The following is a 23,100-nucleotide window of genomic DNA, read 5'->3' on the forward strand; positions in this document are numbered from 1 at the left end:
TTAGACGTGCACGTTATAGACAAAAGGATGTGAATCCAGTGAAGAAACACCACCTAGAAAAAAAAAGGAAGTCTACTAGATACACAGATACTATCCTAACATTACTGGTAAATTAGAAACTTTCCACTTTCCTCTTCTAAGGTTATCATTTCATCTTCACAAGCATTCATTGAGTTTCTACTGTGTGTTAGCATGGTGCTAATCATCAGTGATATAAACTGAATGAAGAAGAGAAAAAATGAGGTATTCTAACTGTGAAAACTTCCTAAGATTTATAACGTTATTTTTTGAAGAGCATTTGCCACTGATTATTGAAAAAATGATAAATTCAACTACCTTCTTGCCCGATAAACGAGATTATTTTGCTTGTAGTGTCTAGAGGTTATACATATATAAAGACTGACTTTAGAATGTTGGCCTAGATTGTCGTCTCATCTCCTGTAATATTCCAGGTATTCAAATTACTGCTTACGTAAAAGAGAAAGGGAAAAGAATTTTCCCAAGCTCATGAATGAATATTAAAGTAAACCTCTTCCCATTATAGAATGGATCTTAATTATACAACTACAACCTCACAACAGTGAAACAAAAGAAATCCATAAACCATATTCTGAGGCCACTGGAATATTTGGACGCGACAGTACGACGGTCACACACAAGTTACATTTCATAGGCCATTGCTCAACCGTAAGTATGAGCAATGCTTTCTTAGTCTCTTCCTTTTCAGGATACCACAGGCTTCAATCTTTTCGAAATTTAGGTCATGCCTCTCTCATCATACAACATCCTGAATAAGTCACATCTCAAATGGTGCCAAGACCTGTCCGCCTTTGATATCCAATCTTACAATACTTCCCCCATCGCTTTTTGACCCACCTACCTACTTACAGCCCGGGTCCTAAAATCCATGTTTTACAAAGCTTGCGAACTATATTCCCTTTCAATAAGATGAACAACTCACAAAAACAGCTTCTATTTTGTTTCGTTTTCACCGAACCACCCTTATTATTTCCAGCACGCATTTACCGGCGCTGCCTGGAGCGCACATCCCTGATTGTTCTGTCTTGGTACTAAGTCTGCTCCCAATAACAGAAATTACGGCTAAACCTTCAAAGGGAAGATTCACACTGGCCTCAGCACTCACACACGTGGCTCCTGGGAGCATTTTGATATTTCTGTGCTCGAACATTAGGAGATAACATTCCTCAGTCAAAATGAGAAACTGACATTTTCCAAAGCAGAGAAAACAAAAACCAAAACCCCCAAAGTACAGAATACTGTTTCCAGTGTCAGTGACCCGAGTCCCAGGCCCTAGTCTGCGCTGGCGACGGTCAGATCAGATTGAGCTGACATCGAGCCCCCACATGCATCAACGCTCACTGATTCTGTTATTTCTAGTCAGCCGTGTGATCCTGCGGAATCACCTAACCTCTCGGGGCCTCAACTGCTTCGTCTGTAAAACCAAGAGAGTACAAAGGCACCTTCCAGCGCTAATGTTCTTCGGGTCTAGGAAATAACGTGGGTAGAAGAGGCCGCTGTCCTGAACGCTCTCTCTGCGAGACTTGCAAAAGTGAAACTCCGATTAAAGACCATGAAATGAGGGGGGACAATTAACAAGTCCTCTAAGGCCCTCTTCCACATTTTGATTCTAACTCCGAGACAGTGAGGCATGACCAGGCGATCGGTCATAAAACATTAGTGGGTCTCATAGCTCTCATAACCCTGTGTTTCCAAAGGCCAATTCTGCCCTTGCAAAACAATTCTTCATTATCTTCCAAGGCCCTGCCGTGAAATGTAGAATGACTCCACTGCAAGAGCAGAATGACTGTATCTATGTTCAAGAGGCCCTTCCCCTTCTACGGGCAACTGGTCCCTCTCAGACAGTTCTAGCCTCAGGCCCCTGATTTCTCTGAGCCAACAACACTCCACGTAGCAAGAATTCGAGAAAGCCACACCTACCCTCAGCCACTGCTTCTCTGTGAGGGCGTCGCTGTAGTCCACGTCCCGGCGCTGGCGAGACCCCCTCCCGAAGATCTTCTCCTCCTCTTCTTCACACGTCAGCCGTTCCACCTCGGCATCATCTTTAATAATCCAGGAGGGCAGCTCATCTTCCTCCATCAGGCGGGGCTTGCGTTTTGGGTTCCGGGCATCCTCCCTCCGCCGGTCCATGTCCATGCGCTGGAGGGATGAACAGAAGTGTCACCAAAGGGAAAGGGGATTCAGTACGGTGTAGACTTGCAGCACATAAGTCTTCACAAGTCACCTCCTATGGCTGCAGGGTCCCTTCAGCTTCTCCCACGGAGCCTCTGTATCCTGGCTGACTTGTTCTAGCTCATCCCCAAGGCCCAAATCTCTTCCCTTCCCCTGTACCCATCTTTGAAATTTACTTATGCACTTAAAAAAATACTCTTTAAAAAATTCCTTTTCTTAGTCTATGTGGGTGCAAAAGCTTCCCCTTAAGTAATAGTGAGAAATTTCAAATTGGGGATGTATTTTAAAAATGATTACAGCAGGGCTTCCCTGGTGGCACAGGGATTGAGAGTCCGCCTGCTGATGCAGGGGACACAGGTTCGTGCCCCGGTCCGGGAAGATCCCACATGCCGCGGAGCGGCTGGGCCCGTGAGCCATGGCCGCTGAGCCTGCGCGTCCGGAGCCTGTGCTCCGCAACGGGAGAGGCCACAACAGTGAGAGGCCCGCGTACAGCAAAAATAAATAAATAAAAAAAATAAAAATGATTACAGCATAAATTGATAGAACATTGTAAATCAACTATACCGCAATAAAAATAAAAATGAGTTAAAAAAAAATGAGCCCTGGTGATACAACTCATTGCTGCACTGGTATAGAAGTATTCTTCAAGCATATAAAGGGGAAAGTTCATTAAGAAAATTTCCTTTACCTCAATAGGGTTCATGCTTTTAATTAAAGAGCCAGGAAAAAAAAAATCAGCCACCCAGCGTCACTATAAAATAGCCACCCTCGGTTGGACTCAGACATGTGGGCACATAACTGGTTTATTAATCAGTTGGCCATGAATGCATTGAATTTTTAGTGCACCCTGGGCTCTGGGAGAGGAATGTCCCTCAATTCTTTAGCTTTCAAAAAGCTTAGCTCTTATGAAAATATCATGCCACAGTGACAGACCTCAAAGGTAATCTCATCTCAACTGATATAAGTGAAATGGCTTCCTTTCAACAGCCTTCAAAATGCCTATTTCCCCACCTCCTGCTTTCTTTTTTTAAAATCCAGTGTGCTAGAAAATAAATTAAGTGCCACATACTTGCCTTTAACCTATAACTAAACAATTTGATGGTTAAAGAAAAACAAATAAAACCTCCACTGAATTGTTATATACGTTCGTTATATGTATCTATCACTGGCTAGACCATTTGTACAAGCGAACAGACCATTAACCATTAAATGATTTACCTTTTCCCTCTTCCTTCAGTTCTACCGTACTGAAACAGGGATTCAACATTAATTTTTTCTTAAGAGCTGAGAGTGGTAACAAAATGTAAATGAAATTTCTATTTAAATCCAAATTCGACCTCTAGAATCTATTTAAAGTTCAAAGTTACTTAAACTATGCTTCAACATTTTTGGAAATCATTGTATTCCCAAGATGGGGTAGGCTTGGAGCATGGTGGAGTCCTATTGGTAGATAAATGTGGCCGTTCTGTTCTGTCATATGCTATAGTTAGCTGGAGAGGCTGCTCTTAATCCTGCCTTCCAATGCTCTGGATTCAGAAATGGGATCCACAAAACCTTCATAATTAGCACACAGAGGATGCCTTGTTAACAGCACAATCGAAAGAGGGGCTTCTCACGGTAATCTCCTAATAGTTACTAGATAGTTATCAAGAAAAATCATTTTTTGGTTACGGCACTACACAGAGATGATAAAACACTGCCGCTTCAACTTTTGGTTATACGAGTTTGGTTATACGAGGACATTTTACAAGTCCTCCTATACCGAGGACTTGTAAAATGACTTATGCCATGCATTAGTCCACCACTGAGAAAATAAATCTCTTCTAATACAAAAGAAAATAAATTGCACTTGCTGTTTGTTTTTTCTTTTAGGAAAGACCCCCCCAAATATTTTTGATGCAATTTTTAATAAGCTTAAAGTTCTCAGGATTGTATCTCTTCCCAGAGATTTCCGCTTGCAGCAGACCAGTACAAACTTTGAAGTTGATATTCAACGAAGCGTAATTAATTATTCAGATACTACATGAATATGTTTGTCTTAAGACCCAATAACCTTATGCTAACAAGTACAATTACTTTTAAAAGTACTTGTTGCCTTTGAAGGGAGCAGGGCAGCTTGAAAGCTTCATGTTTGTATGTTAGCAAAATGTTTCAGATATGTATCTTGACCTGTCAAAGATCTCTTTTAGGTAGAATTCACAGGTAATCAGTATAAGAGATAACTTTCGAAGTCACATTTTTTAAAAGGAGAAAACAAGAAAAATGTTCGAAAGAAAGGTTTTATTTTAAAGAGACTATCTGCTTCATGTGTGTTATTTAACTACAGTGCCTATGATATAAAATCAAATAATACGTCTGTATTAATTTTATATAGGGAGCTAACTTTTTGTTTTTGTAACAGTGGATAAAGAGTTTAAATATTCCAACTCCAAATCTAGCTCACATTCCATTCTTGTTTCTCACTACAGTTTTTAATCTGACTGAACTGGCAAGGATTCAATTTCATTTCCTGCCCCCTGGTGGAGGTGCTAATGAATAGTGAATTGGCCAAAGGCAGCAGGCTGATGAGAAGATTTTAAAAAACCAACACAAAGCAAACCAAACCAAAGTGAACTGAAAATCTGTATTATCCAGAAATGAGAAGCCAACCTTTAAGAAACAAGCACAACATTCACAAAATCAAAACGCCTACAGAGAAGTATATTCCCTAACCAGCTTCACCTGTTCCAAGCCTGATATTCCCAAATTAAAAGAAGACGGTGCCTTGGCCAGACATCCAATTTTTTTTTTCCCTGAGGCTTTCAATTTCTACAGATACCCAGCCGAAAAGGCAGAAAAGAGAAGTACTCTTTTTCTCTTATTTCAGGACTGCTGATGGAAATCTCCATCTCTGGGCCTAATCTAATTTGTATAATGGCAGACAGCTTATCCTTTCCAAGGGCCTCGAGAGTATCTGAGGCTACAGCAGTGCTGAATTATTGCCAATCAGTGATCAGCCAGGGAAGCTGAGGGCCTCTTGCCTCGGTGTTCCCTCGTCATCTACATTTTAATAAGTTCCTCAAAAAGAGAAAAGATGTCTATTTCCTACGTGTATCTCTAATCTCCCCAAACAGAGAATAATCTATAAAGGTGGTGATTGGCAGTATGAGTTAAGAAATTTAGGTTTTATGAACACCCTATGTTGAACATACTGGTAAAGTCGTTTTTCTGTTATTTCTCTTCAAAATGGCCTTAGCTGGGTAGGATGGTTCATTTAGGAGGGGGAAAAAAGTACACATCCCAGGGTAGGACTTATTCCCATGGCTACCTAAAAGTTTCCAGAGAAAGAATTAAATGTCCTTTATCTTGAATCACTGTGTGTGAGCACAATCATTGTTCCCAAAAGTCACAAAACCACAAAAATAACGTCAGCCTCCATGCAGCTGGGGTTCCCTTCTCAGACTGCCTAGGCTAAAGAGGTGGAAAATGCAAACCCTGTGGGTCCTATCTGGCCCAGGGTCGTATTTTGTTTGGCTTGAAGTGTTAAATACTAATAAAAAACTGAATTTAGTTGCAAACATTTTGAAGTCCGGAGACTGAATATAAAAACCTCACTTTCTAGCTTCTCTTGAAAATTTGGAATTTCTGGCTACATGGGGCTTGCAGCTCTGTCCCCCCGAGAAAAAGCAACTCCCATTCACCGTTCACCACCATCCCCTCACCCCTGTCCACTTGCTTCACTCGTGCAAATCACTTATCTGAGACCTGGGGGCTTCAAATTTGGGACCTCTGATTTGGGGGTTCCTCAGCATTCAACCACCAGAGTTACAGTTCACATTTATTTACTCACTCCACGGTCAGGCTAAATGTTAGAAAGATCAAAATGACTGAAGGTATTGGGGGGCAGCCTTGCAACTTTATACATCCTGACCTCCTCACAAGGCCCGAAATTTTGCAAATGCCACCATTCGTTCAACAAATATTTATTAAGCAACTACTACGTGCCAGAAACTGTTCTGAGTGTTGTGCATACAGAGATAAATAAATAGCTATAGCAAATGCCTTAAGAACACAGTCAAATGTGACTTCTGAGGGCCTCCCTCACCAGCCAAGGGGGTTGCTCCCTTCCCTACTGACCTTGAGGCAGGCCACACACATAATCAAATTCGGGTTTCAGCAAAATGGCAGATGACTACGTCTATCTTGGAACGTCAAGGTTGAAACCATGGATGTTAAACGGTCAAATGTCAAGGTTCTTTTGCATCTGCTTTGTACCGGTGAAATGCAACCAGTTTTGATCTTTAAGTGAAGTCTACACCTTGATGCACATCTGGAAGGTTGCTTAAGCAGACTCTCTTCAACAATAACAAGAGGCAGGACCATGTCATTTTAGTTGCTCTCCGCCCCCCTGTTGCGCCCCCAGGAAGCATATTTGTTTTGATTGCTAAGGAGACAGCTAGGGAATAGCTGTGAACTCTACCTAGAGGAGCAGGGCAGGTTTCCTGAAGGATGCTGGCCAGGATCAGAAATGAGCTGGAAGTGGGGGGGGGGGGGTGTCTGTGGTAGACCACATGGCCTGTCCTGAGGACGCAGCTGCTGCGAAGCCGTAGCCAAACGCTTCCATAGAGAGATGTGGGCCTGGTATTACTGCCCATGTTCAGTTTTCACGAGAAGCCAGAAATCAGGATTCTTTTTGCGTTGGCAACGGATTCGAAATTTTTAAAAAAGACATGGCATGGGCCAAACAAAATATGTCTGCAGGCTAAAGCCAGGCAATTTGCAGGCTCTGAACTGAAGGAAAGGCCCCGGCTTCACAAATGAAATTTGGCCAGGGCACACAGGCCCCAGACATCTTGTGTTTAACAGAAAAGGAGGGAGAGGAATGAGGCATTTGTTTCCATGATTTTCTGTAACGTTACCATAAAAAGATCAAATTCCTCCTCTCGTCGAGCGATCATTTGGTTCAGAGTCTCATCGTCGGGTACTTCATCTTCTTCCTGGGGTTAAGACCAGAACAGAACAATTTAACAGGCTTCCGGAGAGAGGCTGGACAATTGGGCTGAGGTACTGATAAGTAAGGTGAATCAGTCCTCCAGACCAGTGGGACCCCATTTCTCAAGCCAGAAAGAAAACAGAAGGGTCACTGGGTATAGTACTTGCCATTATTATTTTGCAAGCGATTCAAACCATCTTCCCAGAGCACAATCTGTTTAGGGAGGAAAGGTGGTGCACTCTCTAAGACATACTGGTTCTCTCGGGGCAGGGGTGTATCTTGATTCCCTTACTTTTAGAGCAAGTTAGAACAAGTTATGTCTCCCCGCCTCAATGACCTCATCTGTAAAGTGGGCATGACATTTCCTTCACAGAGAAGATGTAGGATTTAAATAAGGAAATCCCCATGAGAAAGGGCCTAACATTAATTCCTTTAATTCTTTACCTTATCCCCAACATAAATGCTTATTTTCAAAGCTTTACAAAGGACATGAGTATGTGAAACTTAGTGGCAAGGCACCATGCAAGACCATAAAAATCATACATATGTGTATGTGTGTGTGTGTGTGTGTGTGTGTGTGTGTGTGTGTGTCGAATACATAGCCTTTAAAATATGTTTAATATGTATTTCGGTGGGCACTGTTACGCTCATGTTAGAGCTGTGGACACGACAACTCAAAAGGTAGCAATAACAAAACCTCCACAAGACTCTTCTTAATGAAAATCATTGAAATGAGGTAGAGAAAGCAACTACCTAAGGCCTCACATTTTCATTTGACAGTATGTTAGACCAAGGCACCTTATGGCTCTGAAAATTCCTCAGAAACCAACAGTTCTCAAATTTTTTAGAAATGTTATGCTATGATTTTCACACTTTAAAAAAAAGATTCTAAAAGTTGGGCAGATACTACAGAACTTACCGCCCAAAATTATTTTTATCGTATGTCGAGCGAGCTTGTTAAAAATCAAATGGGGAGTTTCGATGTATCAGCAGAGGGACGAAAGGGAAACCCAGAACTTCAAACATCCAATTTCCCAAATCCTATGTTCAAAACAAGGCAACCTGTTCTAGAAAGAGGACGGGTGGCCTAGCAGCTTAAATGAGACGACTCTGCCTGCTCTCAAGATAATGTCTTGCGCACCGTGTAAGAAATGAATGCAATTCAATCAAGTGAAAACTGATGACTCAAGATAAGAATTACTTGTGAAAAACTTTCTATGCTAGTTCCTCTCTAGATGGAAGGCAATCTGTCTAAACACATTATTTCATTTCATCTGACAATGAAATAGACTAGCTGGGAGTGGGCTGAGACTTTAAGGTACAAAGAATTCGGTTAATGTATCCACTGGGGAAAAGATGTCCTGCTTCTGCCCACCCTATTCCTAGGGCCACGTTATCCCCTCATCACCTATACAGTGTCGGGTTGGACTTCCCCCAAGCCCAAGATGAAAAGATGCTCTTGTAAACTGGCAAGAAGCCTGTCTACAGCGGCCTGGCCTTCACAGAGAACAAGTGGGCAATAAATCTTCCTGGGTTCCTTGTGCCCGAATGTTCCATGGTCCGTCAACCATGGTGATGCTGCCTCTGACATTCAGGACCAGAGCCCTTGACTGCAGGCTATCAGTGTCCCCAAACATTTTCATATCAGGACGCATGCCATCCAGAAAATGATAACATCTGTCTGACACACGGAGAGCCTGGAAGGGGTGTGGAGCCCCAGCCAGGCTGCTCACCGTTAGAAGCCACCGGCGCCGGATTGCACTGCAGGCCCCACCTGGTGTCCCGCAAGGTTAGCAGACATTCCGTCCTGTCCAAAATGTCCATAAGACATTCGGTTCACGCCGAAAGGTTCTTGAAATTTGGTCCCATCCAAAACATCCATGAGGATATTTGGTCCCTGACAAGTGGTTTTGGATAGGATCAAATATCGAGGACCCTTCGGTCCGGACCAAATGTCTGATGGATGCTGTGGACAGGACCAAATGTCCTGCGGGGGCCCTCAGGACTGGGAGGGATCAACATCTCCCTGAGGCTTAGGAAGGTTGGAAAGCTCCAGGCAACCCTACACTCCCCCTAAACCAGGCTGGGGACTATCTTCACAAGGCCTACACAAAACAGAAAGCAAAAACATCAGGGAGACTCCTGGCTGGGTATCAGCTCTGCCCACACCTGCTTTGTGACAGTATATATCACTCACCCTAGTATTTCATTTGTTAAATTTCCATGTGTGTAAAAACCAACCAAAAAAATCACCTGAAAATCTGATTCTAAATGTGTATCAGCTACTTCAATTTTGAGAGTCGAATCTGTATCAAGTATTCAACTTCCAGAATCAGACGTGGTCAACTATTTGAGATCAAAATTTCAAAAACATGCGTGAATGTATGTGCATATGCATTGTTCATCACTTTAGTGAAATCTAATAGATAACTAATCAAACATATAAGACTGACAAGTGAAGAGGTATGACAGAAAAGCGCTCTTCAATTTGCAAAAAGATTCATTTCAGGATGACTTTAAATATCAAGGACTACTTCACATTTCCACTTATTTCAGAAAAAAAAACTACATGAGATTTTTGAAAGAATTTGGTTTATAATTTATAGAAGATTTCAAAAACATCCTACTTAAGGCAAAATCAAACTACAGTTGACACTTGAACATCTGGGGTTAATCTATGTATATCTTACATGTAAATCGTAAATCGGCTGTCCGATTCCACAGTTCCTCCTCACCCATGGAGTCAACCAACTCTGGACCCATGTAGTGCTGTAGTACTTACTACAGAAAAGCATCCACATGAAAGTGGACCCACACAGCTCAAACTGTGTTGTTTAAGGGTCAACTGTATATCTAATGTACGCAATGAAAATAGTATTCCACATGAATAGATAAGATAAACCCATTCTTCCACTTACGAACATGGGCACACCAAACCAAATTTGTCCATCCCAAGCCAATTTTATGGTAAGGACTGGCACTGGTATTTTGTTCAGTTTTCTAGACTACATAAGAACTATGTCTTTTAATCTATTTCAAATCCATCTGGGGATGAAAATTTAGTATAGAATTACTAAGACTGGCAATCTAAAAAAATACAGCTACCCAAAGATCCCCTGAGAGAAACATAATCAATGCACTCTTTGAACAATGTTGGCAAGTAAAAAGAGATTTTTTTTTTTAGCCAATAATTTTCTCAGCCGTTGGTCAGCTCTTACAGGAGCATTTGGAGTGGAGGTTAAGGTCACTCTTTTCCAGTAAAAGTATGACTCAAAGAGCTAAAAACAGCTTTGAGGGCTTATCCTACAAACACACTGAAGTGCTGTGATCCCTGATAAAAAGGCAATAGAGACAAAGGGCTCTGAAGGATGGAGAAAGAAAAGGCAAGGAGTGACCCTTCCAGCTTTGTGTTGTCTCATCTAGCAATTTTGTTCCTGCAAGCGGCCTCTCTGCGGTTCTGCATCTGGCCTACAGAGGGCAGCACTTACAGTACAATCAAGCATGCAGGCTGCACCTCCCGGCAGAAACCAGGGAAGCATTGGATGGCCAAGCCTTCAGGTCCCTCTAGCAACTGCTTTTTAGACACTCGTTTGGATGTTTCACAGGCTTTTTGTGCTTGGGGTGTAACAAAGCAGCTAATTCATTCATTTTAATTCACCCCAGCTCAAGAAATTCTTTAAAGAACAAAGAGGTTCTTCCCAAGCCTTGCAAGACACAAGATCACTGATTTCACAGACTTGGCTTTCTGGGATACCTCATTTTCCTCTTCGTGCTCCAGTATGGCTTGCAGGAATGCCCTCCGCTCGTGGCTTGAAGACTTCTGATCAAACATGCCTGCCTGGATCACTTTCTGATCCACGTTCAGCTTGTACTTGGCGGCTGCGAGGATCTTTTCCTCCACACTGTTCACGGTGCAGAGTCTCAGCACGCGGACCTCGTTCTGCTGGCCGATGCGGTGAGCGCGGTCTTGTGCCTGCAGGTCCTGTTTGAGAAAACCACGTGTTTGAGGGCCACTGTGCCTGGATTAGCCTAGCAGACAGGTCACACACCCAAGAGGGAACTATGGAAGCGTTCTTTAACCCACCTTCACTAATGCAAGATTCTGCTTACACTTTCAAAATATACAAGCTACCTTCTTCAGAAAAATTCAAGGTCATTCCTAGTTGAGGGAGACTGGGTTCAAATTAGCCAACTGAAATACACCTCAGGTTTTGAAATCCAGGTCTCAAGATGTGTTTGTGTGTCTGTGTGTGTGTGTGTGTGTGTTTAATCTGTCCCTAGGTTCACTATCAGATTTGTCCCTAACTAAAAAAAAAAATTAAATAAATAAAAATAAATTTGGTGTCAGAATTATGACTTGGATATTAACTAAAACTAACCCTAAGTTGCAAGGTTAAAGGAAGGCGTTAAAGGTGATTTTTAAGACATTGCTGAATTATACACACATACATTATACACATAAACACACACTGTTCATACAATGATTACCCATGTAGCAAATTTCCTGGGATCTAATTCCATCAAAGGCTCAATCTTTAGTTCGGGGAATGAAAAGATTGCTAGCGGAGTAGTAAAATGGACAACTTTGGGGGCATAGAAATTTAGCACTATGTATCAAAAGTGTTGAAACTGGGTATGGCCCCTGACTCAGAAATTTCAATTCTTGGGAAGGTATCCTACGGGAATAATCATGGATATGCACAAAGACTTACAGTAAGGATGTACCTCTCAGCATTATATATCATTTATAATGTTTTTTTAAAAAAGCAGAATTAAATAAACATTCAACAATAACAGATTGGTTAAATAAATTACAGTTTTTTACTCTATGTATATACAACATAGTACATTAACAATTATACTCTCATTTAGAAAACTCAATGATACATCATAAAGCTATAATAACTGAAAACTACAAGTTATATATGAGTATGTACATTATGATCTTATGTGCATACATTTATCTGTACCAAGAAAAGGCAGGAAGGACAAATACCAAGAAGCTAATAATGTTTATATCTGCAGGTATTAAGATTATAGGTGTTATTAAGTTTTCTTCATTTTACTTTCATGTGGTTTGGCAATTTTTTTCTGCTTTGAATGTATATTACTCTTATAATAAAAAAATAAGGTTTTAATGAAATCTTTAAATAAAAACCGTCATAAAGCTATGAAGCAGAGCTACCTAATCTTAAGACTATGCCATAAAAACTTCTTGGTACATCACTTTTGTTCATTCTGGTCCAGGTGACGATCTCTCCAATGCTAATTAGCTGTTTCCATGCGTCCCCCATTAGACCCGTGTACATCTTTAGGGCAAAGGTCTGTCCCCTGCATCCTGCATCCCTGGCACCCTCTTTTGCACAGAGCTGATACCCTGCTACAGCTGTAAGACCATCGTCTTGACCAGATGAGTTTCTTGGTCACCTAGACAGCACAAGGAGACAACAGGCCGAAGTCTGCCCAGGAGACCTGTCTTTGCTGCAGGGACCTTTACAATTAAATGACTAATTGGGCAAAAGGTTTTCCTCAGAAGATATTTGAAGAAGTGACTATAAATATGGGAGAGCTGAACCATGAATACAGCTGGGACTCATCCAAATTAGATTATTTTCCAAAGAGGAGAAAGTGAGGTGGGTCATTAAAATCCAAAGTGGGGGGCGGGGGCGGCGTGGAAACGCTAAACGTCATTTTCTGTTGGAGCCCTGAGCTCAGTCATCTCTCTCCACACATCTTCCCCAGAACGGCTGAGCAGCAGCCACGCTGGCAAGTTCTGTGTCATCAACCTCCTGATTATTTCCTAGAAAAGGGGTCACACACTGCTTCCAGAATGGGCCCAGTGGTAAACAGTCCAGGCTATCTTGGCCAAGAGCAAACACTGAGCAACTGTTCTCACCAAGAGGCTGGTAATCGTTTTTCTTTCTTTTGCAATTTACATTTTTATACTTTTAAATGTGAGAACCATGCTTTGCTTTCAGGTGGTCCAAACTCAGGTTGCGGGCCAGACTCAGCCCTGGGTTGCAGTTTGCTGACCCCTGTCCTAGAAGATGCTGATAACCTACAAAACACTAAGGCACAGGTGGCGGCAGAACATGCCAGGTGAGGAAGTAGAGGGCATGGACCATCTACCAACAGGGCAACAAGTTCTTGAACCCCTGGGTGCTTACAGCAATTAGTTTTTTGCTTTTTTTTTGGTGGTGGTGGCAGCAGTGGTGTTTTTTTGGTATGTTTAAGATGATCTATCTAGGGACTTCCCTGGTGGTCCAGTGGTAAAGAATCTGCCTTCCAATTCAGGGGAGGCGGGTTTGATCCTTGATCGGGGAAATAAGATCCCACGTGCCGCGGGGCAACTAAGCCTGCGTACCACAACTACTGAGCTCGTGCGCCTCAACGAGAGAGCCTGCGTGCAGCAAACTACAGAGCCCGCGTGCTCTGGACCCCACGTGCCACAACTAGAGGGAGAAAACCCGCACGCCACAACTAGAAAGAAGCCCGTGGGCCACAACGAAAGATCTCGCATGCCTCAACAAAGGATCACGCAGGCCGTAACGAAGACCCGACACAGCCAAAATAAACAAACAAACAAGCAAACCCAAAAAACAAGACAAAAAAACTTTAATGTAAGATGATCTATCTATTTGAAAAATAGCAAAAATGACGATTTCTAGGCTGAAGAAGTTTACGCAAGGTAAGCCTGTGGGCCCCTAAGCCAAAAATGGGGGGGAGGCATTACGACGAAGAAAGAAGCGTTGTAATCACTGAATGGATTATTCACCAATTCTGAGGTCTCCGTGGTCTGAAAGCCCATCATACTGATTTAGGTGTGATTATAGCTGAAGACAAGAACACAGCCTGAGAAAAGGACCTCCAAAGTAACTGTGTGGTTGACCATTCTGTAATAACAACACAGCTCCAGCTTCATGGGTTAAAATGAATAAAATAAAGTGCCAACCCATGTTTCTCATAACAGTTTGGGAATGAGAGTCTTGATAATCCCGAGGGGTTTTAGTGCTAATCCTACATTCATATGTTCTATCTTTGACTTTAGCAGCGACCTCCAGTCAGCAACTTTAAGGTCTGTATCTTCAATCTGTCAACCTATGTCAAATAAACCCTATTTCATCCATGTGTGTTAATTTTGATTCAACATAATAAAGAATAATTACAGGGGCTTCCCTGGTGGCGTGGTGGTTGAGAGTCCGCCTGCCGATGCAGGGGACGTGGGTTCGTGCCCCGGTCCGGGAAGATCCCACATGCCGCGGAGCGGCTGGGCCCGTGAGCCATGGCCGCTGAGCCTGCGTGTCCGGAGCCTGTGCTCCGCAACGGGAGAGGCCGCGACAGTGAGAGGCCCGCGTACCGCAAAAGAAAAAAAAAAAAAGAGGCTGGCATAGAGTGAGGATCCAATAAATGTTAGCTGTTTTATGTTGTTTTTATCTTGTAACATTTTTTTTTTTTTTTTTTTTTTTGTGGTACGCGGGCCTCTCACTGTCGCGGCCTCTCCCGTTGCGGAGCACAGGCTCCGGACACGCAGGCTCAGCGGCCATGGCTCACGGGCCCAGCCGCTCCGCGGCATGTGGGATCTTCCCGGACCGGGGCACGAACCCACGTCCCCTGCATCGGCAGGCGGACTCTCAACCACCACGCCACCAGGGAAGCCCTTGGAACATTTTTGATTTATCCTTAACTAAATATGCTTTGTTCAGCGGCAATCCCAGGAGATGGGGTAGGGGGGTGGGGGGATGGCTTAAAACTAGGCAGAAACTTGAGTCTTTGTCCCCCAAACTTGAACTCTTCAAAGGTACACCAAAGGCGTGTGCAAGAGATCTCAATATCTATGTTCCAAGGGAGATAAGAAAACAGCCATAATAATGTGCTGGGCTATTTTCCCTTTGAGGAAATGGTCCACTCGTTTAGAAATGTGCTCTGCCCCATAAATGTATATGAGGGAGGGAACTGCTAGTCTTTCAGTTCCTCTCCGGAAGGAAGGCCTGGGCACCCAAGTCAGAGACATGCACACCTGATGAGGATTCCAGTCGCTGTCAAAGATGACCACGGTATCAGCTGCCTGGAGATTTAAGCCCAGGCCTCCAGCTCTCGTGCTCAGCAAGAAAATGAAATACTGGGACCCAGGTTCATTGAATTTCTTCAGCAAAGCAGCACGATCTTCAGACTTGGTGGTGCCTGAGGGGATAAGAAAAATAAATTTGACAATTAACTCCTGTCTGAAAATGTCACAGAGTTAGACAAAAAGGCCTACTTCCTTGAGAAACAGACTCAGACTCCTCTTAGTATTGGTGAGGAAATCCCCTAAGGTTTTTGCACTTTTGAAAGGAACTTTGAACATCTTGCAATTAAAAAAAAAATTAGAGAGATAGTTGAGAGACTTTTCTCTAAATAAGAAGGAATACTCTGTCTACTACTCATTGTTCCAAAATGTTGAAAAGAGTTTAAACATTCTGACTGGGCAACTGTGAAACTGACATATCCTATAACATTCTTATGTCAACCTAAAACTTGGTGGAAACATTTCCTGAATTTTTTTTTTTTTTTTGCGGTACGCGGGCCTCTCACTGTTGTGGCCTCTCCCGCTGCGGAGCACAGGCTCCGGACGCGCAGGCTCAGCGGCCATGGCTCACAGGCCCAGCCGCTCCACAGCATGTGGGATCCTCCCGGACCGGGGCACGAACCCACATCCCCTGCATAGGCAGGCGGACCCTCAACCACCGCGCCACCAGGGAAGCCCCCTCTGAATTTATTTTTATGCTTGAAAACACCAAATAATTTAACACACACACACATGTGCCTAAAAGATTGATTATAATGGCTTAAAGCTACTTTGCCAATAGGCTTTAGAGTGAGGACTTGTTCATGCCCAAGAGAATGGAAACAAAAGTAAATCTATTTCTACTGTATTTTACCATTCAGATGGCTACTGAGCATGATCCGGCTGGTAAAAACATAAAATGTGAATGGAATATTTTTATCCTTGTTAGCAAGACTTGAAGCCAAAATAACTCAAAAAAAAAAAAAAAGGAATCTCTCAGTTGGTTTCTCATGTTGACATTCTGCTCCGCTGAGTTATAAACTATAACCATACAAAGCAGCATGTAATACACCTGGCGATGGCTCGCCCCATGGTATCTGATGAGACTCCGAAACAGTGAATAAGCAGAGAGTATGAAACCCCAGAGAATAGTACTCACTTTTAGGGCACCAAGGTACCCAGACTTGCATCCCAAATCAGCCCCTCAATCACATACAATGTATTTGTAATGTATTTACCTGGCCATTTCATGAACTGCATTGTGGAAAGGAAAAAAACCTACCATATTCCATCTGAATATATTTCACCAGAAAAGTGTAGCTGCAGAGTTCTGAAAAAGGTCTTAGGCTGTTGGGACATATATATGTATGTTACATGATAGTCCCTAACCACCTGTTGTACAAATATTATTTCTACATGGTGTTTTTTTTTTAACGATGAAAATATACTGAAAATTTATTTCAGAGCATTAAAACATCTAAGTGACTCCAGCTAATGGAATCGAGTTACTGTGGAGGTTCAAGTTCCCAAACATGGGGAGATCTGGTTTTCATATTAATAAAAACAGTAAGTACCCTCCTGAGGAGGGAAAAAGAACATTCCTGAATACAGCAAACGGGGATTAGAAACAAGGGGCTTTGGGAGTCCCCATTCAATGAAGCAATGTTCTTTAGAGCTCATTCTACTTTCCAAATCAGATTTCAAGTTTTGCAACCTGGTCAAATCCTGCAATGATGAATTGTAAGAATTTAGATTTGCGGGGAGGAACGTGAAATGTGTTTTGTTAAATGAGGTTTCAAACACGTGGTGCCCTTTTTTCTCTTATTTTCAGAATTGGCTTTCTGAGATCACGATAAACTATCTGCTCAGGATGCTAATGGAAGACACGTGCTGGTCTATCATGAACCCATTTTGCTACATCATTTGCCCAGGTGCAATGATTTTTTTAAAAAATTACTCACATAGATTACTGGTTCACATATTTACCCTCTGCCTTAAAGTGAAGGAAAAGCCAAAGAAACCAAAAAAAAAAAAAAAAAGCAAACACTTCCAAAATGGGGAAAGACGGAGTTCCCAGAGATAATGGTATAGTCGTCCCTTTGTACCTAGGGGCTGTGCATCATCCAGGGATTCAATCAACAGTGGATCAAAAGTACTCCAAATTCCAAATTAAGAATTCCAGAAAGTTCCGGAAAAGCATAATTTGAATTTGCCAAGCACCAGCAACTATTTACATAGCCTTTACATTGCATTAGGTATCATAAGTAATCCAGACATGATTTAAAGTATATGGGAGGATGCGCATAGATTGATTACATGCAAATACTACACTGGTTTTTTGGCTTGTTTGTTTGTCTTTTTAATTTTTGGCCATACTGCACGGCATGTGGAATCTTAGTTCCCCGACCAGGGATCAAACCTGCGCCCCCTGCATTGGAAGGCAGAGCCTTAACTATGGGACTGCCGGGGAAGTCCCACTACACTGTTTTATATCAGGGGCTTGAGCAGCTGCAGATTCTGGTATTTGTGGGGTTCCTGGAACCAAGCCCCCACCTTGGATACTGAGGGACGAGGGACCAACTGTGTCTATTTTCTGACATCAGGGTACAAAAACTGTGCATCTATATACTAAGAGGGTAGAAGTTCACTTTTGATCCACTGAACTGAAGAATAATCAGTTAACAATTACATGCATTAAGATATAAATAAAACGAATTAGTGGATATGCCTACTTGGGATGAAATAACACTAAATGAAAAATAAAGCACTGAAAAACAAAAGGGATATCAAAATTATCTGGTCAAAAGAGTTTTTAGGCCCTATGCTAGACACTTCAAGCAAACAGACGGACCATATTATCTGGTGTGTATTTAAATCATATATGTAGCTTGGAACTTGACACATTATAAAGCCAGGAAAAAATACGATTGAGTCACTTTTCATGCAAAGCTATGGCATTTCTTATTACAAGGTTCAGAATTTGCTGGGTTACCATTTCCATTAGTCAAAGGTTCTCCAAGCCAAGATCTCTGCTGTTCATCAGCAATCTTTGGGACATTGTTCAAGGAGAGTCAAACTACCGTGTCAGGGTTTAGCCCCAGCCAAAGAAATGCTGTTTGTAGGTGGGCACAGGATTTAAAGTGTATCAAGCCCATGTTCTTATAGGCTTTAATGTAGAACATAACCAAGCATACAATTAATAATAAGGGCAACTGTGATGAAAACTGCAGATTTTGCCAGAAGGAACACACTGCCTGGCTTTCATGATTAGTCACTTTAACTTAGTTTCAGCTGCTTTTGGAAAATGTTGTCTTCTGGGATGTAACTTCATCACTTGCTCTCACTCAAAAATCATTTCCGGTGAAAACAAAGACTATAATGGAATCGTAGTTAAATCTATTCATGCAACCATAATCTCTGCAGAAAAAAATCTACTTAACTGTCATCAAATTTTTTTTTCCCCTGAGGTCAAAAATCTGGGACATCAAATTCAGCAATGAAAATCTGAAGTCATTTTAACAACTGGGTTAAGAGGGTGGTACAGCTGGCAGTGTGTGTACCAATTTATCCATGTGTATGTCGACTGTTTGCCATCAATTCTCTCTAACCCCAGAACAAATGGCTGCTGTTTCTTCCAGGTAGAAGCCCATGCAGCCTTCTCGATGGCATCTGTAACACTTATTGGAACTTGTTTACTTGCCTCCTCCAACCTAACGGTAAGGCCTTTGATGGTAGGATCAGTGAGCAGCACATTCTCTTGAAATGGCCTGGTCATTTTCAATCAACCAACTTACAATTTTTGAATTCAGTTCAAAATCAGTCTTCAAATGTCTCTAGGAAAGTAAGCTGCATTTTCAGAGATGGAATAAATCTTGCTGGATTTGCTAAAACTGATTCTAAACTAATTTCGAATCAGAGACATCTAAGTTAGAACATGATGTCACCATTTGCTTCATGTGTAACCTATGACAAGTTAACTCATCTCTCTAAACCTCTGTTTTCACATCTATTAAATGGGATCATATTCGTACCTGGTAAGAAGGGGATAACAGAAGCTTGTTTGTTGAGAAAATTAAATGAATAATGCTCATGAAGTGCTTAGCCTGGCATCCCACATGTAGTAGGTCTTCCATAAACATTAGCTTTTATGACTATTATGATTATCACAATAAGGACAGCAACCAACAGAATATTAAAGATACTCTCTCGGGACTTCCCTGGTGGCGCAGTGGTTAAGAATCTGCCTGCCAATGCAGGGGACACGAGGTTGAGCCCTGCTCCGGGAAGATCCCACATGCCGTGGAGCAACTAAGCCCGTGCACCACAACTACTGAGCCTGCGAGCTAGAGCCCACGAGCCACAACTACTGAAGCCCGGGCGCCTAGAGTCCGAGATTGGCAACAAGAGAAGCCACTGCAATCAGAAGCCTGTGCACCGCAACGAAGAGTAGCCCCCGGTCGCCGCAACTAGACAAAGCCCGCGCACCGCAACGGAGACCCAACGCAGCCAAAACAACGCAGCCAAAACATTTTTAAAAATTAAATAAAAATAAAGACACTCTCTCAAGCTGGTAAGAACACATTAGAGAGATTTGTTTCAAGGAAATCACTTCTTGCCAGTTTCCCAGACTCGAACATTCCAAGGTCACAGTCCCAAGAGAGCTGAGATTCCAAACGAAATGCCACAGAATAGTAAACAACAGTTCTACAGGACACCTGTGGGGGGCTGTACATCCAGGGAAAATAGAGCTGGCCGCCGCCCCCCTCACTCAAGCAGCAGTGAAGGAGGGCTTGCCTTTCAAAGGAAGAATGCTGACGGAAGGCTGAACTTACCCCTCACAGAGAGGGAGGAACCAATGCATCAGGTCAGAAGATGAGACACAAGGCAGATTTGCCAAAAGACAGACTGTGGTTGACGTAACTGTGTCATGAATTCAGAATTAACATTGACTTAACCATTCCTCTGTTTTCAGTGACTTTAAGGAGGACAGGCAAAAAGATTTTAAAAAAATCAAGTCTGTCAGAGGTATAATTAATTTAAAAGTTAATAAGGCCCTAAGAGTTACACCATATAGAGAATTCACTTAAAAACTCAAGTAAGAGAACATATGGCAGGTCCGAGGTTGGTAAATATCCAGTCATATCTAATTCACGGCAAAAGGGGGAGAAAATGTTGGATTGAAAATAAAACAACACCTTTTAATGAAACATAAACTTTAAATTTCCCATTTGACGATAACTTGAATATTGCATTGGATAAAAGTTGGTGCTCGTAACACCATGCAGGAATTCAACACCAGCCGGGCTATACATCAGCTCCTATCCCCACTTACTACTCTTTGAAAATGTTACCCCTGCCATGGTATGAAAATCTTGATACCTTTAATCTCTGAAATGCTAGAGCTGCCACCCCAATCATATAGCAACTTAGGGAGTATCCCTAAATTCCTACTTTCTTCCATTCGTATTTTCTGACTAATTTTTTAAGGACATGGTATTTAAATTTCACTCTTAAAATCAGGCCAATACTCTACACAGTTGGCAAAATCCAGGAAACAGGGAAGCCCTATCTCTTAACGTGGCATGTAGATATGTTCTATTTCGAAAAAGAGAGAAGCTTTAACGATAGATATCATCTTAAATGAACTACAACAGTGTCACTGAAGAAAGGAGTCATAGCCTTTATCCGCTTAAAATATGCCTTCACAGAGAAAGCTAAAGGCTTATCAAAATATTCTATATGGTGCACAGGTAACAGACAAGCCAAAGGGCAAGGAGAGTTTTTCAATTTTAGTTTAGTTTGGCTTATTTTAATTGTGGTACTTATCAGTGATCCTAAGTCCATTTGTATTGGTTTGTACGTGGGATAAACAGCAGCACAAATGATTTCAGCTTACTTTAAGCTGGAGGATATAAAGATTGCTCTCTAGAGAAGCTGCCCCCCACCCTGCTAGTTAAATCTTCAAGAATTTTACTGCTCCTTTTGGGGGAGACTGGAATTCGATCTGAGCGCCCATGATCCCTGCACTCTGGGCTGTGTGGCTTCAGAGCCTAATTCCTTATACACTTACCATCAAGGCGCAGGTAAAGGAAGTTCCGAAAAGCAAAGTAATCCTCCATGATGGTCATGAGAGACGTCATCTGGCAGAAAAGCAGCACGCGGTGATTAGTCGCTCTCAATTTTGGCAGAATACGATCAAGTAGCTCAAACTTTCCTGAGGCCCGATACAGCTCAGCCCTGAACCCAGAAATGCAAAACAAGAAGACAGTATTACTGCTGTCTTCTTGAAGGAGCCAGTAGCGCTTTGCTTTTCATATAGTGCCTTGTGCATAGGACACATTCAATAAATAACTACAGAATGAATGGATGGATGAAAGAATGAGTGAATGAGTACCCACTCCGAAGCAACTGAGACTATTGCATGGAAAAAATAAACTATATTTCTAGAAAACCCATAAAAAGTATATTATATACTCTAGGTATGATGACCGTTTCTAGAAAGAAAAGGAAACCTAATACTTGGACTCTCTCAACTCTCCCTCCCTCTCTCTGTCTTTCCTACACATGCATATATGTATATGTTGTCATTTCCTTAAATCCCTAACTTATTAAGTACATAAAATTACTAATTTAGGGCACTTAAGATTCATTGAAACTTACTGAGCACCTACTACGTGCCAAGCACACTGCTGGGCATGTGTATGAGCAAAATAGAATCCCTGCCTTCCAAATGGGTAATTAACAACTTGTGATAAGTCCTAAAAAGAAAAATAGCAAGTTGCTATGAGCGCTCATAGCAACATGTGACATCTTCTTTACATTAGAGCAGTGCTTGGCCAAACATCAGCCCCTGGACTGCTGTCTGTTTTTGTAAATAAAGTTTTATTGGAACACAGCCAGGCTCACTCATTTCTGTTTGCCTATGGACCGCTTTCAAGCTACCATGGCAAAGTTGAGCAGGTGCAACAGAGACTTTTTGGCCAGCAAAGGTGCAAACATTTGAGATTTGGCCGTTTGCAGAAAAGAATTTGGCAGCCACTGGTTTAGAACATCAAAGGTGACCCGCTAAAGAGCTAACAGTTTAGCTAAAACCTGAAATAAGCAAAAGGCAGCCAGGTGAAAAAGGTGGGCTTAGGATTGGAGAGGAGGAGATTCTAGGAAGCGGAAAGAGTATGTGCAAAGGCCCTGAGGAGTAAAAGAGCCTGGTGAGTCTAAAGAATTGAAAAAATGGTGTGTGTGGCTTAAGTTGGGGGGCAGAGAGGGATGCTGGGAGATGAGAGCAGAGACGAAGAAGGTGGGAGGGGGGACAGATCCTGTAGGGTTCTATTAGTTTTAGTTTTAAGTGCAACAGAAAGCCAATGATGGGTTTTAAACAGGGGGGTGACGAGATATGACATCTTTTTAAAAGATCACCATGTACACAGTGAAGAATGGATTGAGGAAGGGACACAATCCTGGCTTACACAGAAATTCACATTAAAAAACACGATGATAGAGTGCTGTCAGATAGAGAAGAATGTTAGTGAGTTAGAGTTCTTCTCCTCCACAAGAAACCACTCTCCTCTTTATCAACAGGGATGTGTCATATTATTAAAACTTAGTTGTAGGGGTGATGTTGTTGGGAAAACTCCCCAGTGCATGTGCAGTCTAGTCTATGATACTGAAACGTATCATTGGTAGTTGATTTTATGACACACAGAACAGACATTTTCAAGTGTAAGTCTTCCCAACATCCATCGCCTACTGTGAGACTGTCCTCCAAACACCCCCTGAGGCCATGTTTTCAATATGCAAAACCCTGGCCAACCTGATGGCACCCGGAGTGAACAAAGGACCGAGAGAAAAGGAGAGACAAAGGAGAGCAACACAGTCT

At 42.2% G+C, this 23,100-nt stretch overlaps 1 protein-coding gene across 5 annotated transcripts in view; it reads right to left on the reverse strand.

The window, feature by feature from the left end:
* SMARCA2 (SWI/SNF related BAF chromatin remodeling complex subunit ATPase 2) overlaps positions 1-23,100 on the reverse strand; it is a 172,943-nt gene that overhangs the window by 63,238 nt on the left and 86,605 nt on the right. For all 5 annotated transcript variants that reach the window (XM_079925948.1, XM_079925950.1, XM_079925949.1 and 2 more), the window contains exons 23-27: positions 21,298-21,464; positions 15,201-15,364; positions 10,938-11,165; positions 7,110-7,187; positions 1,960-2,178 (exon numbers count right to left, since the gene is read on the reverse strand). In XM_079925948.1, coding sequence (XP_079782074.1) covers positions 1,960-2,178; positions 7,110-7,187; positions 10,938-11,165; positions 15,201-15,364; positions 21,298-21,464 — 856 coding nt within the window. The remainder of the gene's footprint in view (positions 1-1,959; positions 2,179-7,109; positions 7,188-10,937; positions 11,166-15,200; positions 15,365-21,297; positions 21,465-23,100) is intronic.

The sequence above is a fragment of the Stenella coeruleoalba genome, assembly GCF_951394435.1.
Source record: "Stenella coeruleoalba genome assembly, chromosome: 7".
NCBI classification, from domain to species: Eukaryota; Metazoa; Chordata; class Mammalia; order Artiodactyla; family Delphinidae; genus Stenella; species Stenella coeruleoalba.